The sequence below is a fragment of the Scyliorhinus canicula genome, chromosome 15 (assembly GCF_902713615.1).
Source record: "Scyliorhinus canicula chromosome 15, sScyCan1.1, whole genome shotgun sequence".
In the NCBI taxonomy this organism is placed as follows: Eukaryota; Metazoa; Chordata; class Chondrichthyes; order Carcharhiniformes; family Scyliorhinidae; genus Scyliorhinus; species Scyliorhinus canicula.
Window position 1 is genome coordinate 89,725,485 of NC_052160.1, and position 12,029 is coordinate 89,737,513.

Sequence of the window (12,029 nt, forward strand, 5' to 3'; positions counted from 1 at the left end):
CGCAGTCCGTACCAGTCAACCATTCGGTCCATCTCCCGTTGGAAGACCAAGACCTCATTAATGACGCCGAAGGGAACCCTAAGGAAATGGTAACGGTGGCCATCCGCTTCAAACGCGGTGTACGGGTGGTCCACCTTGCGAATGAGGAGCTGGTGGTAGGCAGATTTCAGCTCCACTGTCTGGAAGACCCAGTACTGTGCAATCTGATTGACCATATCAGATATGTGTGGGAGGAGGTACGCTTCGAGCTGCGTGTACCAATTGATGGTCTGACTGCAGTCAACGACCATCCTGTTTTTCTCCCCAGTTTTCACAACTACCACTTGGGCTCTCCAGGGGCTGTTGCTGGCCTCGATAATGCCTTCCCGTAGCAGCCGCTGAACCTCGGACCTGATGAAGATCCTGTCCTGGGCACTGTACCGTCTGCTCCTGGTGGGGACAGGTTTGCAATCCGGGGTGAGGTTTGCAAACAGAGAAGGCGGGTCGTGAGACCGCAGACAGTAAGGGATGGTAGGGGCCCGCCGAATTTCAGGGTTAGACTTTGGAGGTTGCACTGGAAGTCCAGGCCGAGTAGCAAGGCAGCGCAGAGGTTGGGGAGGACGTAGAGCCGGAAGCCGCTGAACTCTACGCCCTGGATGGTGAGGGTCGCGGTGCAGTACCCCGCATTGCCACGGAGTGGGATCCGGAGGCCAGGGAGATTCTGTAGTTAATAGGGTTTACCGCGATGGAGCAGCACCTTACCGTATGGGGGTGGATGAAGCTCTCTGTGCTCCCGGAGTCAAGAAGGCATGATGTCTTGTGCCCATCGACCTTTACTGTCATTGACGCGGTTGCGAGATTGTGTGGCCGGAACTGGTCGATCATGATGGAGGCGAGCTGTAGCTGGTGTTGGAAGGCCCCTGGCTGGTTAGCAGGTGATGAGCGGCCCGATGAGGTGCCCGACGAGCAGGGGTATGAGGCGGGGAAGATGGCAGCGCCCACGGGGCGCACGTGGCGGGAGGCGTTAAAGTTGGTGCCGCCCACGGGCCGCATGTGTTCTGTGGCGAGGAAGATGGTGGCGTCCACAGGCCACACGTGGGTTGCGGGGGCGAAAATGGCGGCGCCCACGGGTCGCACATGGTGGGTGCAAGAACAATTGGCCTGGTTACAGCGGCGATCGAGCGGGACTGGCACACAGCAGCGAAATGTCCTTTCTTCCCGCAGGCTTTGCAGAGTGTGCTCCGCGCTGGGCAGCTCTGCCGGTGGTGCTTTGTCTGTCTGCAGAAGTAGCACTTGGGTCCCCCGGTGTTGGCTGGCTGCCGCGTGGCGCAGGCTTGGATTGGCTGGGGGCAGTCCCTGGTGGGGTCCACGATGGGGTGTTCGCTGGTGGCTCCACGATGTCCAGGAGGGGGGCGCAATGCGGTCGGTGGTGTACGCTTGTACATTACGGGAGGAGACCGTTAGTGAGATCACGAGTTTCTTGGTTGCTGCGAGATCGAGGGTGGCCCCTTCTAAGAGGCGCTGGCGGATGTACGCCGACCCTATCCCCGTAACAAAAGCGTCCCTAATTAGGAGTTCGGAATGTTCAATGGCCAAAACGGCCTGGCAATCGCAGTCCCTCGCCAGGGCATGCAGGGCACGCCAGAAACCTTCCACAGACTCACCGGGGAGTTGATGCCACGTGGACAGGAGGTGCCTGGCCTGGTCTGCTGAGCGTAGTTCTCTTTCAGTAGCGCCATGGTTTTAGCGTACATAGGTGCGTCCCGGATGAGGGGAAAGATATCGGAGCTCAGCCACGTATACAGGATCTGGAGTTTCTGTGCCTCTGTGGGTGGTTCTGTCGCAGATCCGATGTAGGCTTCAAAGCAAGCTAGCCAGTGGGCGAAGGCCGACTTGGCGTTGTCTGCTTGAGGGTGCAGCTGCAGGCGATCCGGCTTGATGCGGAGGTCCATCGTTGTAAAGTTTCTGCTTAATAAATTGACGAGAGTAGAGTGTAATCGAGGCTTTATTAAGCAGAGATGTGTAGCCTCCCACAGCTTCTGCTGAAATGGCTGCGGCTCGGTGAGCCCACACATTTATTCTCTGCCTACTGGGCGGAGCCAGCAGGCAGGGATTTATCCCCGTACCTGTAGTACAGGAGCCTTACCGTATTACATCTCATATGTGATATGTATACAACAGTGGTGACTACCACAGGTCTTATGTTTTATAAGCCGCCTTGTGGCCTTTACTTTTGTTTGCCTAAATAAACCTTCATTGTTAAACCTTCTCAGGACTTGGAACATGTTATACTGCCCAAAGTCCAAATTCACTCCTATATACTCGGCATGTTGTACTGATTGCTACTGAACTCATCGGAGGTTGAAAAATGCAGGACACTGTTATAACCTGCCTGCTTACCATTGGTTGGGGACTAATGGCAATCCCACAATCCTTTGGGAGTATGAGCTTCCCCAAAGAGGGGAGCGGAGAAATCATTAGCAGATTCCCTGCATAAATAAAGCTGGCCAGTTTGGAATCAGCTAGAGGAGAGTGAGCAGCAAGGGGGTTGCTGCTGCTGGTGCTGATCTATATTATTGTAAATAAATGTTATTTCTTTCTATCCTTCAACTCGTGCTGGATTCTTCATGGCCCTCACAAAAGACACCAACAGTTATCATTTATCAACAGAACTAGTTTCCAAAGCTGCATCAACTTTTTTTTGGGGGGGAGGTAGTAGGGAGCAGTGGTGCGGGGGAGTGATCTGCTATCAAATATAACAAAGTTAATATCCACCATTTCACAGACACAGTCATGGACAGTTAAAGCAGGGGGACTGGAGGTGTGTCTGTTCCTTGATGTGATTAATACACAGATTAGTCAGGTTTATCTGGTATATCCCTCCCACCCCTGGGCCGCTGCTCACAGGAGGTGTTTTACCTCAATCCGCTCTAAGTGGTTGACGGCCCCAGTTACGTGGCAGCAGGCTCTTGCTGAGGACGAGGCCAATCATCTTTCCCATGTCCTCTTACCGAGGGGATCCTCTCTTAGCTCATCACCCTCCAAGGGGTAGCGTAAATATTGTCTTTTCTTGTTTATTCTTTGCTGTTCACCGTGGACCATCCAGTCGCGCACCTGGTCCGAGGGACTAACGGCGGAGGAACCCAAACTACCCGTGTCTGACAGGGGGAGGGGGCTCAACTCTTTTGCCTGCTGCCAAGGATGTCTGTGGAGAAGGTGAGAAAGTGCCTGGCGGATGGTGGGTGGTCAGCACATAGGAATTAACACGGGGTTTGCGAGGAAATGTTAGTTTTAGAAAGAGGGATCTAGTTTTTTCATTAACTCGGACAACGCTGCAAGGGCTCGGAATGAAAATAATGTTGCTGCGTGTTGGGCCTGATGGATTTAGCGTTTCCTTGGTGCCTAAGCAGATTGAGACTTAGTCTGCTGTGATGATTAACGCGTAAACTACTCAATGACCTTGTCACAGCCTTTTGAGATGCTCATCTCAGTTCCCTTTTGTTTTTAAAAGCTATTTCTTTGTGAAGTTAATTCAGTGGTTTGGAAAAGCATAGAGCTTAAGTGTACAACACTCATTTGTTATATTGCACAGGCATTGAAATCATGACTGAAGCTTTTATAATTCTGGCTGTGTTGGACCGAGAGTTGATGTAGGACAGGGGCGATAGGTGAACGGAACTTGGTGCAAGTTAGGATTTTGAGCTTTTGGTGAGGTGAAGTTTAAGGAAGGTGCAACCTGCCTGGTGAGGAAGGCACTCTGCAAGCATTATCCTTGTGTTCAGCATGGATAATTGAGAGATAGAGCAAGGACATTTGGTAGAATTATATCGGGGGTCAGGCACTTCAGTTGTGTGTTGAAAGTAGAGACGCCGGGATTGCTCTCCTGAGAGAAAGGGGTTCTGATAGACCCTCCACTGTCAGCAGGATAAGGACAAGGCCAATCATCTTTCCCATGTCCTCTTACCGAGGGGATCCTCTCTTAACTCATCACCCTTCGAGGGGCAGCTTAAATACCGTCTTTTCTAATAGGACAGGGTGCACAGCGGCGATAGGTAAATGGAACTTGGTGCAAGTTAGGATTTTGAGGTTTTGGTGAGGTGAAGTTTAAGCAAGGTGCAACCTTAACAATCCAGAAATTTGTACCAATGACCTGGAAAATTGAGTTCAAATCCTACATCAACAGCAGGGGAATTTGAATTCAGGTGGCACAGTGGTTAGCACTCCTGCCTCACAACGCCAGGGACCCGTGTTCGGTTCCAGCCTTGAGTGACTGTGTGGAGTTTGCATGTTTTCCCCCTGGCTGCGTGGGTTTCCTCTGGGTCCACACATGTGCAGGTTAGGTGGATTGGCCATGCTGAATTGCCCCTTAGTGTCCAAAGATGTGGGGTGACAGGAATTGGGCGGGGAGTGGACCGAAGTAGAATTCTCTTCCAGAAGGTTGGTGCAGACTTGATGAGATGAATGGCCTCCTTCTGTAGGGATTCTATTCTATTCTAATTAAATGAATCTGGATTTATAAAGGTTGTATCATTGTTAGGAGCATAGGACCAGGAGTAGGCCATTCAGCCCATCAAGCCTGCTCTGCCATTCAGTACTATCATGGCTGACCAGATACTTCAATGCCTTTTACACCTACTATCCCCATAACTCTTTACGTTATCGTTCATCAGAAATCTATCAATCTCTGCTTTAAATATACAAACTGTGGAAGACGGATGAAGTCCTGAAAGCAGATTTCAGGGAGTTGGGAAGGAAATTAAAAAGCAGGACCTCAAGTGCAGTAATCTCAGGATTACTCCCAGTTCCACATGCCAGTGAGCATAAGAATAAGAAGATTAGTTGATTTAATGTGTGAATGGAAAAACGGTATAGGAGGGAGGGCATCAGCAGCGGGATTCTCCACAATCGGCGCGATGGCCCAACGGCGGCGTCAAAAACGGCGCAAACCACTCCGGCATCGGCTGACCGGAATTAGCAGAATTCTCCGCTCTTCCAGGGGTTAGGTGGACGCCGGAGGGGTTGCACCCGCGCCAGCCAGCGCCAAAGGGACTGCGCGAGTCCGCGCATGCGCCAAAGGGCCTGCATGATCCTACGTATGCGCGGAACCGCCAGCGTATTCTGGCGCATGCGCAGGGGGTTGTCTTCTCTTCGCTGGCCATGGAGAAGCCTGACAAGGCCCGGTGCGGAAGGGAGAAGTGCCCCCACGGCACAGGCCCACCCGCAGATTGGTGGGCCCCAATCGCGGGCCAGGCCACCGTGGGGGGCCCCCCGTGATCGGATCCCCCATTCCCCCCTGAGGACACCCCAGCCCACTTACCTGCCAGGTCCCGCCATGTGGGACAATGTCTAATCCACGCCAGCGGGACTGGCCAGAAACCGACGGCCTCTCGGCCCATCGGGACCCAGAGAATTGCCGGGGGAGGGGGGGGGGGGGCTGCCAACGGCCTCCGCCCGAAAACCGGCACCGGAGAGTACGGCAGCTGGCGTCAGGATTCTCCAAATTCAATCTGAATCCAAAACTGAATAAAGGAAATTATAAAGTAATGAATGATAAATTAGCTGAGGTGGTTAGGAAAATACATTAAAAGGGATGACTGTGCATCGGCAATGGATAGTCTTCAAAGAACTATTACATAGTGTACAGCATCTATACATCTGTCAAGGTGCAAAACCCCAAAAAAGCCAGTCAACCGTGGCTAACCAAGGAAGTTCAGGATTGTATCAGATTAAAAGTAAAAGCTTATAAAGATGTCCAAGATAGTAATAACCTGCGGATTGGGAGGTTTTTGAGAATAAGGCAAAGGATATCTAAGAAACTGTTAAAGAAAGAGGGAACAGAATATTAAGGCAATCTCGCAAAAAACATACCAATGGACTGTAAAAGCTTCTATAAGTACATGAAAAAGAAGTGTTTGGCTACAGAAATGTGGATCCATTCAGGAAAAATCATAATGGGGCATAAAGACGTGGCAAAGAAGCGAAATTATTACTTTGTGTCTGTTTTCATTAAGGAAGATACTGGAAACCTCACAAATGCAGAGATCCAAGGGACTTGAGAGAATGCAGAGTTGAAGGAAATCAGTGTAATAGGAAGGCTGTATTGGAGAAATTAATGGGACTGAGAGTTGATAAGTTCCGTGGACCTGATATTGTGCATCCCAGAGTGTTTAAAGTGGTTGCAATAGAGATGTGGATGCATTGGTGATCACCTTCCAAAATTCTATAGATTCTGCAATGATTCCTGATACATTGGAATGTATCAAATGTCACCCCACTATTTAAAAAGGGATAGGGAGAGAAAACAGGGAATTATAGACCTGGAATTCTGGTTTCTATTATAAAGGATGTGATAAATGGACTCTTGGACAATCATGATCTGACTGGGTATAATCAGCGTGGATTTATGAATGGGAAGTCATGTTTGATTAACTTGTTGGAGTTTTTTGAAGATGTTATTAACAATACTGATAAAGGAAAGTCAATGGATGTAGCATATTTGGATTTTCAGAAGGCTTTTGATAATTCCCCCACCGGAGCTTAATTAGGAGGCAATATATCGTTGTGGATTGAGGATTGTTTACATGGACCCCACCTGTTCACAATATATATCAATGCTTTGGATGTGGGGACAAAATATGATACTTCCTAGTTCAGGAATGGTACAAAGCAAGGCAGGAATGTGTGTTGTGAGGAAGATGTAACTCAGCTACAGATGTACTTTGACTGAGGGTGGATAATCTTCCCAGATTAGGCAGAAGATATGCAGAAGTCATGTAGAGACCTGGGCAGCTGTGAGGCTGCTGGCCTCTGTACAGTTTTTCTTACTAATAAATGCCTTTATGTTTCTAGTGAATGTTTTGTTATGCTCTTGACGTAGCATAAGCTGCTTCCTTGATGTGCACTCTGACAAAGGAAGGGTCAGACTTGAAGATAGCTTTAACACGTTTATTAAACTGTTAACAATTCTGCTACTTGGATTCGACTCTCCTGTTAGTCCTGCAATAGCTACTCAGACGGACGAACCAGTCTGCTACAATCCACGTGGTGGGTGTGATGTGTTTCAAATCAATCCTGTGTACTCACTGAGTGTCTCCACTGGAAAGAGGAAGATCATGTGTGCTGTGTCCTTTTATATGGGTTGGTGTAATGCCCTCCTGTGGTAGTGTCACCTCTGAGTGTATCGTGAATGCCCATTGGTCGTGTCCTACCTTACTGACCTATTGGTTGAATGTCTGTGTGTCATGTCTCTGGTGCTCCCTCTAGTGTCTATCTAGTCTACGTGTATTTACATTAACCCCTTGTGTATTTACAGTGATGTATATCACCACAGTGAAGTCTGTGAATGTGCATTACAGGTGGCTCCAGACCCAGAACAAAATGATTTACTCTGAACTGTCCTTTGAAGTGGCCTAGCTAGCCGCTCAGCTGTATTCAAGAAGGTAGCTCGCCATGACCTTGACCTCAAGAATGAGCAATAAACACTGGCCTTGTCAATAATGCTCAAATCACACAAATTAATTTTTAAAAAGACAGAAGGCACTGACTTAAGATAATTGACAAAAAAAAAGCTCAAGGCAAATGTACTTTTAGCAGCAAGTCGTCATGATCTCGAATGCACTGGCTGATGAAAGCAGATTCATTGGTACCTTTCAAAAGGGATTGAAGAAGGAAAACAGTTGCCTAGCTATGGGAAGAATCAAGGAGTGTGATTGATCGTTTAGTCTTTTCAAAGAGGCATGGAGGGCTAAAAGGCATCCTTCAATGCTGCTACATCCTGAGAACGTAGGTTTTTTTCGGCAGATCACAAAAGCTGCAACTTCTTGACACTGCAGAATCGCATATTTTGAACAATCTGAAAGAACACAGAACCGCATGGTCTGACTCACAGATGAATACAGTGGGGGTTCCTACATCACAAGTCCTTTAATCTCAAACAATTGCAGCCGGTTCTGCTTAACGTTGAGCACAATTTTGATTTGTATTTGACCTGGTTTGTTCACTTATTCCTTGTTGAGTTAAGTCAACAGTAGTAAGTTATGAAAAAAGAGGGGCCATGGGTTAGGAGAGATTGGAATGACATCAATTAAAATGTCCAAAGCGTCAGTTAAGGCATTGCCTGGACAAGATCAGTCTCAACGACACCTGCTTATTGCTGCACTATCGGTATGCTCAGCCACGCGGAAAGATACTGGGGAAAGAGAAAATAAAAATGATTTGACACTGCTGACTTTATACAACAACAAGGTAATTGCCATGAAATCCCATCAGGGAATTCAGAAGAAACTTGCAACCCAGAGAGAATATGAAACTTGCTACCCAAGCGAGTGGTTGAAGTGAATAGTGTCGATGCATTTAAAGGGGAAGTTAGACCATCGTACGGCAGAGGAAGGAATAAGTTATGGTGATAGTTTTAAATAAGGAAAGATGGGGGGAGGTTCGAGACTATGGTACATGCAACTTACACCGAATGGCCAATTTTCTGTGCTGTACATCCTATGAAATCCGCTGTAATTTAAATTTTGAGTTAATCCGAGTGCGAAATGTCAGCACCATGGACTGGCATGATTACCATTTCACACACTCACTGGGCTGAATTTTGCCCAACAGAGGCAGAGTTTGAGGGCCGGGATTCTCCGTTGGATTTTACTGCTGCTAGCAAGGGCAGAGGATTCGGCGCTCAACCAAATCTCCCACTTACTGCAGCGGGACTGGAGACTCCCACTGCCGCAAACAGAGGGAGGATCCTGATCGAAACTGGAGGCGATGATCTGATCATTTTGCACTGGGATGTGCCAGTTGCATGATTATCCCAGTGGCAGCATCTCTGGGAAGGTGGTTACCCACTGGGAAGCGGCAGGCAGTCAATTTGGGTCATCAGGTAGCTAGTTAGATTATGTTGTGCCACATATGTGTACTTTTATCAACTTAAGTGACACATGCACTTTTGGACAGGGCTTTAGTCTTCATTATATTCACCACAGAGGCAGCCAATCACGGGGACTGTCGCGATGGCAGGTTTCCTCACCTGTCGGGCAGGATCATCTTCACTAGGGATCATCGTTGCTGTTTGTGAGAGCTTTCTGTATGCAAATTAGCTGCCAAGTTTCCCATAGTTTTCTTTTTGTGTTGGACCATGGAATGAAAGGGACCTTGCTTGGATCATTTCTCATTCTGAGACATACTTCATACCTTTCACCAATTCTTCAATATCTCCATCAATACAAACCAAAATTAGCTTCTTGCTGCTTCTTTCATACAGACTATCCCTGTGTGCTCTAGATGAAGTTCCTTCAACAATCTCTCTCTAAATCTTGGTGGAATAATGACTCCTGAACCCCCATGGGAGATAGCCTTGATCTAGACTCCATGTGTGAAATGCTCCAGCAATTTCTCGCAATCACACTCTTCACACCAGCCATTATGACATAATTGAGCACTTTACTGAGCACCACATCCCTGTGAGTTTCATCATTTAATTTCTCTGGCAGACACGTATATCATTTGTGAATGTAAAATAATTCACAGGCAACTCATTGGCTAGAAATCAATCAATCTTATCGTTTCTCGGCCTTTTGGCTAAGGTGAGCGTGAGATCAGTTGTAATGCCTGGATCTGGCATGTCTCTCTTGTGGGGACCATGAATTGGATTCAATTTGAACTTGAATTGGTTTTTGGAGTAGGCAAGGAGCTGGATTAGGGGTTTGCCCCTGTTAACACTCTGAGCCCTGGCTTTGTAACTCACACAAAGTAATTTAAAAAAGAAATCAATCAATCTTCGTAGGAAACCTCAAACTATCCACATTTGCATGATCTGCAAAATTTACATTTATACTCGAGTGATAGTCGATCTTGTATAAAAGTCAACCCCCGGATTTTGGCCAGAAATCCTATCTATTTCTACTTACCACCCGCTCATCACCTCTGCCACAGGCTTACTCTCTCTTGTCACTTCCTTGCTTGATTCTTCCACTCGCTGCTTTCTGTCCCAAACACTCCCTGTAAATGAGGGATCAGGACAGAGGCAAGGAGAGGGAGGAAGCAAGTGAAAGGAGCTGTGAGTGGGAGAGTTGGACAAGGCAGCAGTGAGTGGGAGAGGGTCTCAGAGAGCAGGAGAGGCCACTCCAAAATGGTACTGATCAGGTTGTGCACACTCCATCGTCCCCGGCATAAAATGATTTCAACCCCTCAAAAATATTACTGGTGTCCAGGTCACCTTCTAGATTTTGCCTCAAGGTTTCATCTCAAAAAACTCAAACACAAGTATACAAGTTAATATTGTATTGGTGGGCAAATAAAATCAACATCTACCTCTGAAGCCAAGCTGCCTCTAGAGATGATACTCACTAAAGATGTTCGTAAGGGACTGATTGGCAGTTAACAAAGGGAACATCCTACAATACAAGTATTTGTGGAACTTACAACAGTATATATGATGCAGCCTGTTTCTCAACTGTCAATCATTTTGCTCTCTGACTTCAAGATAGTACAAGTCTGCACGTCCTCCCCGTGTGTGCGTGGGTTTCCTCCGGGTGCTCCGGTTTCCTCCCACAGTCCAAAGATGTGCGGGTTAGGTGGATTGGCCATGCTAAATTGCCCGTAGTGTTCTAAAAAGTAAGGTGGGGGGGGGGGGGGGGGTGTTGTTGGATTACGGTATAGGGTGGATACGTGGGTTTGAGTAGGGTGATCATTGCTCAGCACAACATCGAGGGCCGAAGGGCCTGTTCTGTGCTGTACTGTTCTATGTTCTAAGTAGCATATGCTGCAGGTTTCTCCACACTGTCCTCCATCCTGTTAGATTTAGATTCATTGTCACATGTACCATGGTGCAGTAAAAAGTATTATTCTGCATATAATCCAGGCAGATCATTCCATACATGAAAAACATAGGACACACGATAAATACACAATGAAAGTACATAGGCACAGACGTCAAGTGAAGCATACAGAGTGTAGCACTACACAACAGAGAAGATGTGTGGAGAGATCAGTGCAGTCTATTAAAGAGTCATTCAGGATTCTAATAACAGCGGGGAAGAAGCTTCTTTTTGAATCTGTTAGTGAGTGTTCTCAGACTTTTGTATCTTCTGTCTGATGGAAGAGTTTGAAAGAGAGTAACCTAGGTGGGAGGGATCTTTGATTATGCTGCCCACTTTCCCAAGGCAGCGGGAGGTGTAGACAGAGTCAGTGGATGAGAGGTGGGTTTGCGTGATGAACTGGGCTGTGTTCACAACTCTCTATAGATTATAGCAATACACCGCACCTAGCCCTTGTGAGACATCGCACACAAAATCTGATTTTGTTCTTGAGATTATAGTGAGTCAAAGGAACATCACTAATCAATACTGTCTTCACTTCTTTAAATGCTTCCTGATATTCCACAGACCGCTCCCAACCTATCCAACTTTGAATTGATGCTGTCTCGCAAATGTGTTAACAGAGTCAGGGTTAAACTTAGAGTAACACACAACAATCCCTCAGAATGTTCTCAGTTCTTCTTTGTTCTCTGATCTTTTTGCTTTCAAAATCCCCTCTACTTCCTCCTGCATTGTCTGAATACCTTCACCATATACTTGATGCTCTGGTTATGTTAAACCTGACACCATGGAACAACGCTTGTGTTTTTGAATTTTGACGCTGTACTCTGGAAGTCGATCTCGGACTTTGTCCAACCAGACAAAGTTCTTCTTGGTCTTCTTGCAAATTAGATTGTAATTCAAGAAACAGCATGCTCCCTTCATCTCACTAAGTACCTGATTCATGGGAGCAGTAGACACCTCAAATGGTAACATTTCCTAAATTAGTTATTGTGTTTCCTCATCTACAGCTGTGGCTACTTTTGAAAAAGCACTTAATTGGTTGTAACATTTCCGGGTGTCCATAAAAGGTGTGATAGAAATACAGGTCTGATTTTTATTATGAAATGCATGACTGATTAGAATCATATTTAAAGATGTTTTGTCACCAATGCTTACACAGGTTTTTTTTTTTTAAATTTAGAATACCCAATTCATTTTTCCAATTAAGGGGCAATTTAGTGAGGCCAATCCACC

At 46.8% G+C, this 12,029-nt stretch overlaps 1 protein-coding gene across 8 annotated transcripts in view; it reads left to right on the plus strand.

Annotated features, from left to right (window-relative positions):
- The window catches only part of LOC119978385 (tubby-related protein 3-like), a 126,269-nt gene that overhangs the window by 38,041 nt on the left and 76,199 nt on the right, over window positions 1–12,029 (plus strand). For 2 of the 8 annotated variants that reach the window (XM_038819993.1, XM_038819994.1), the window contains exon 1: window positions 2,878–3,195. The exons of the other annotated variants lie outside the window; for them this stretch is intronic. In XM_038819993.1, coding sequence (XP_038675921.1) covers window positions 3,181–3,195 — 15 coding nt within the window. In that variant the 5' untranslated portion in view covers window positions 2,878–3,180. Of the gene's footprint in view, window positions 1–2,877; window positions 3,196–12,029 lie in introns of those variants that run through there. 8 annotated transcript variants of the gene reach the window in all.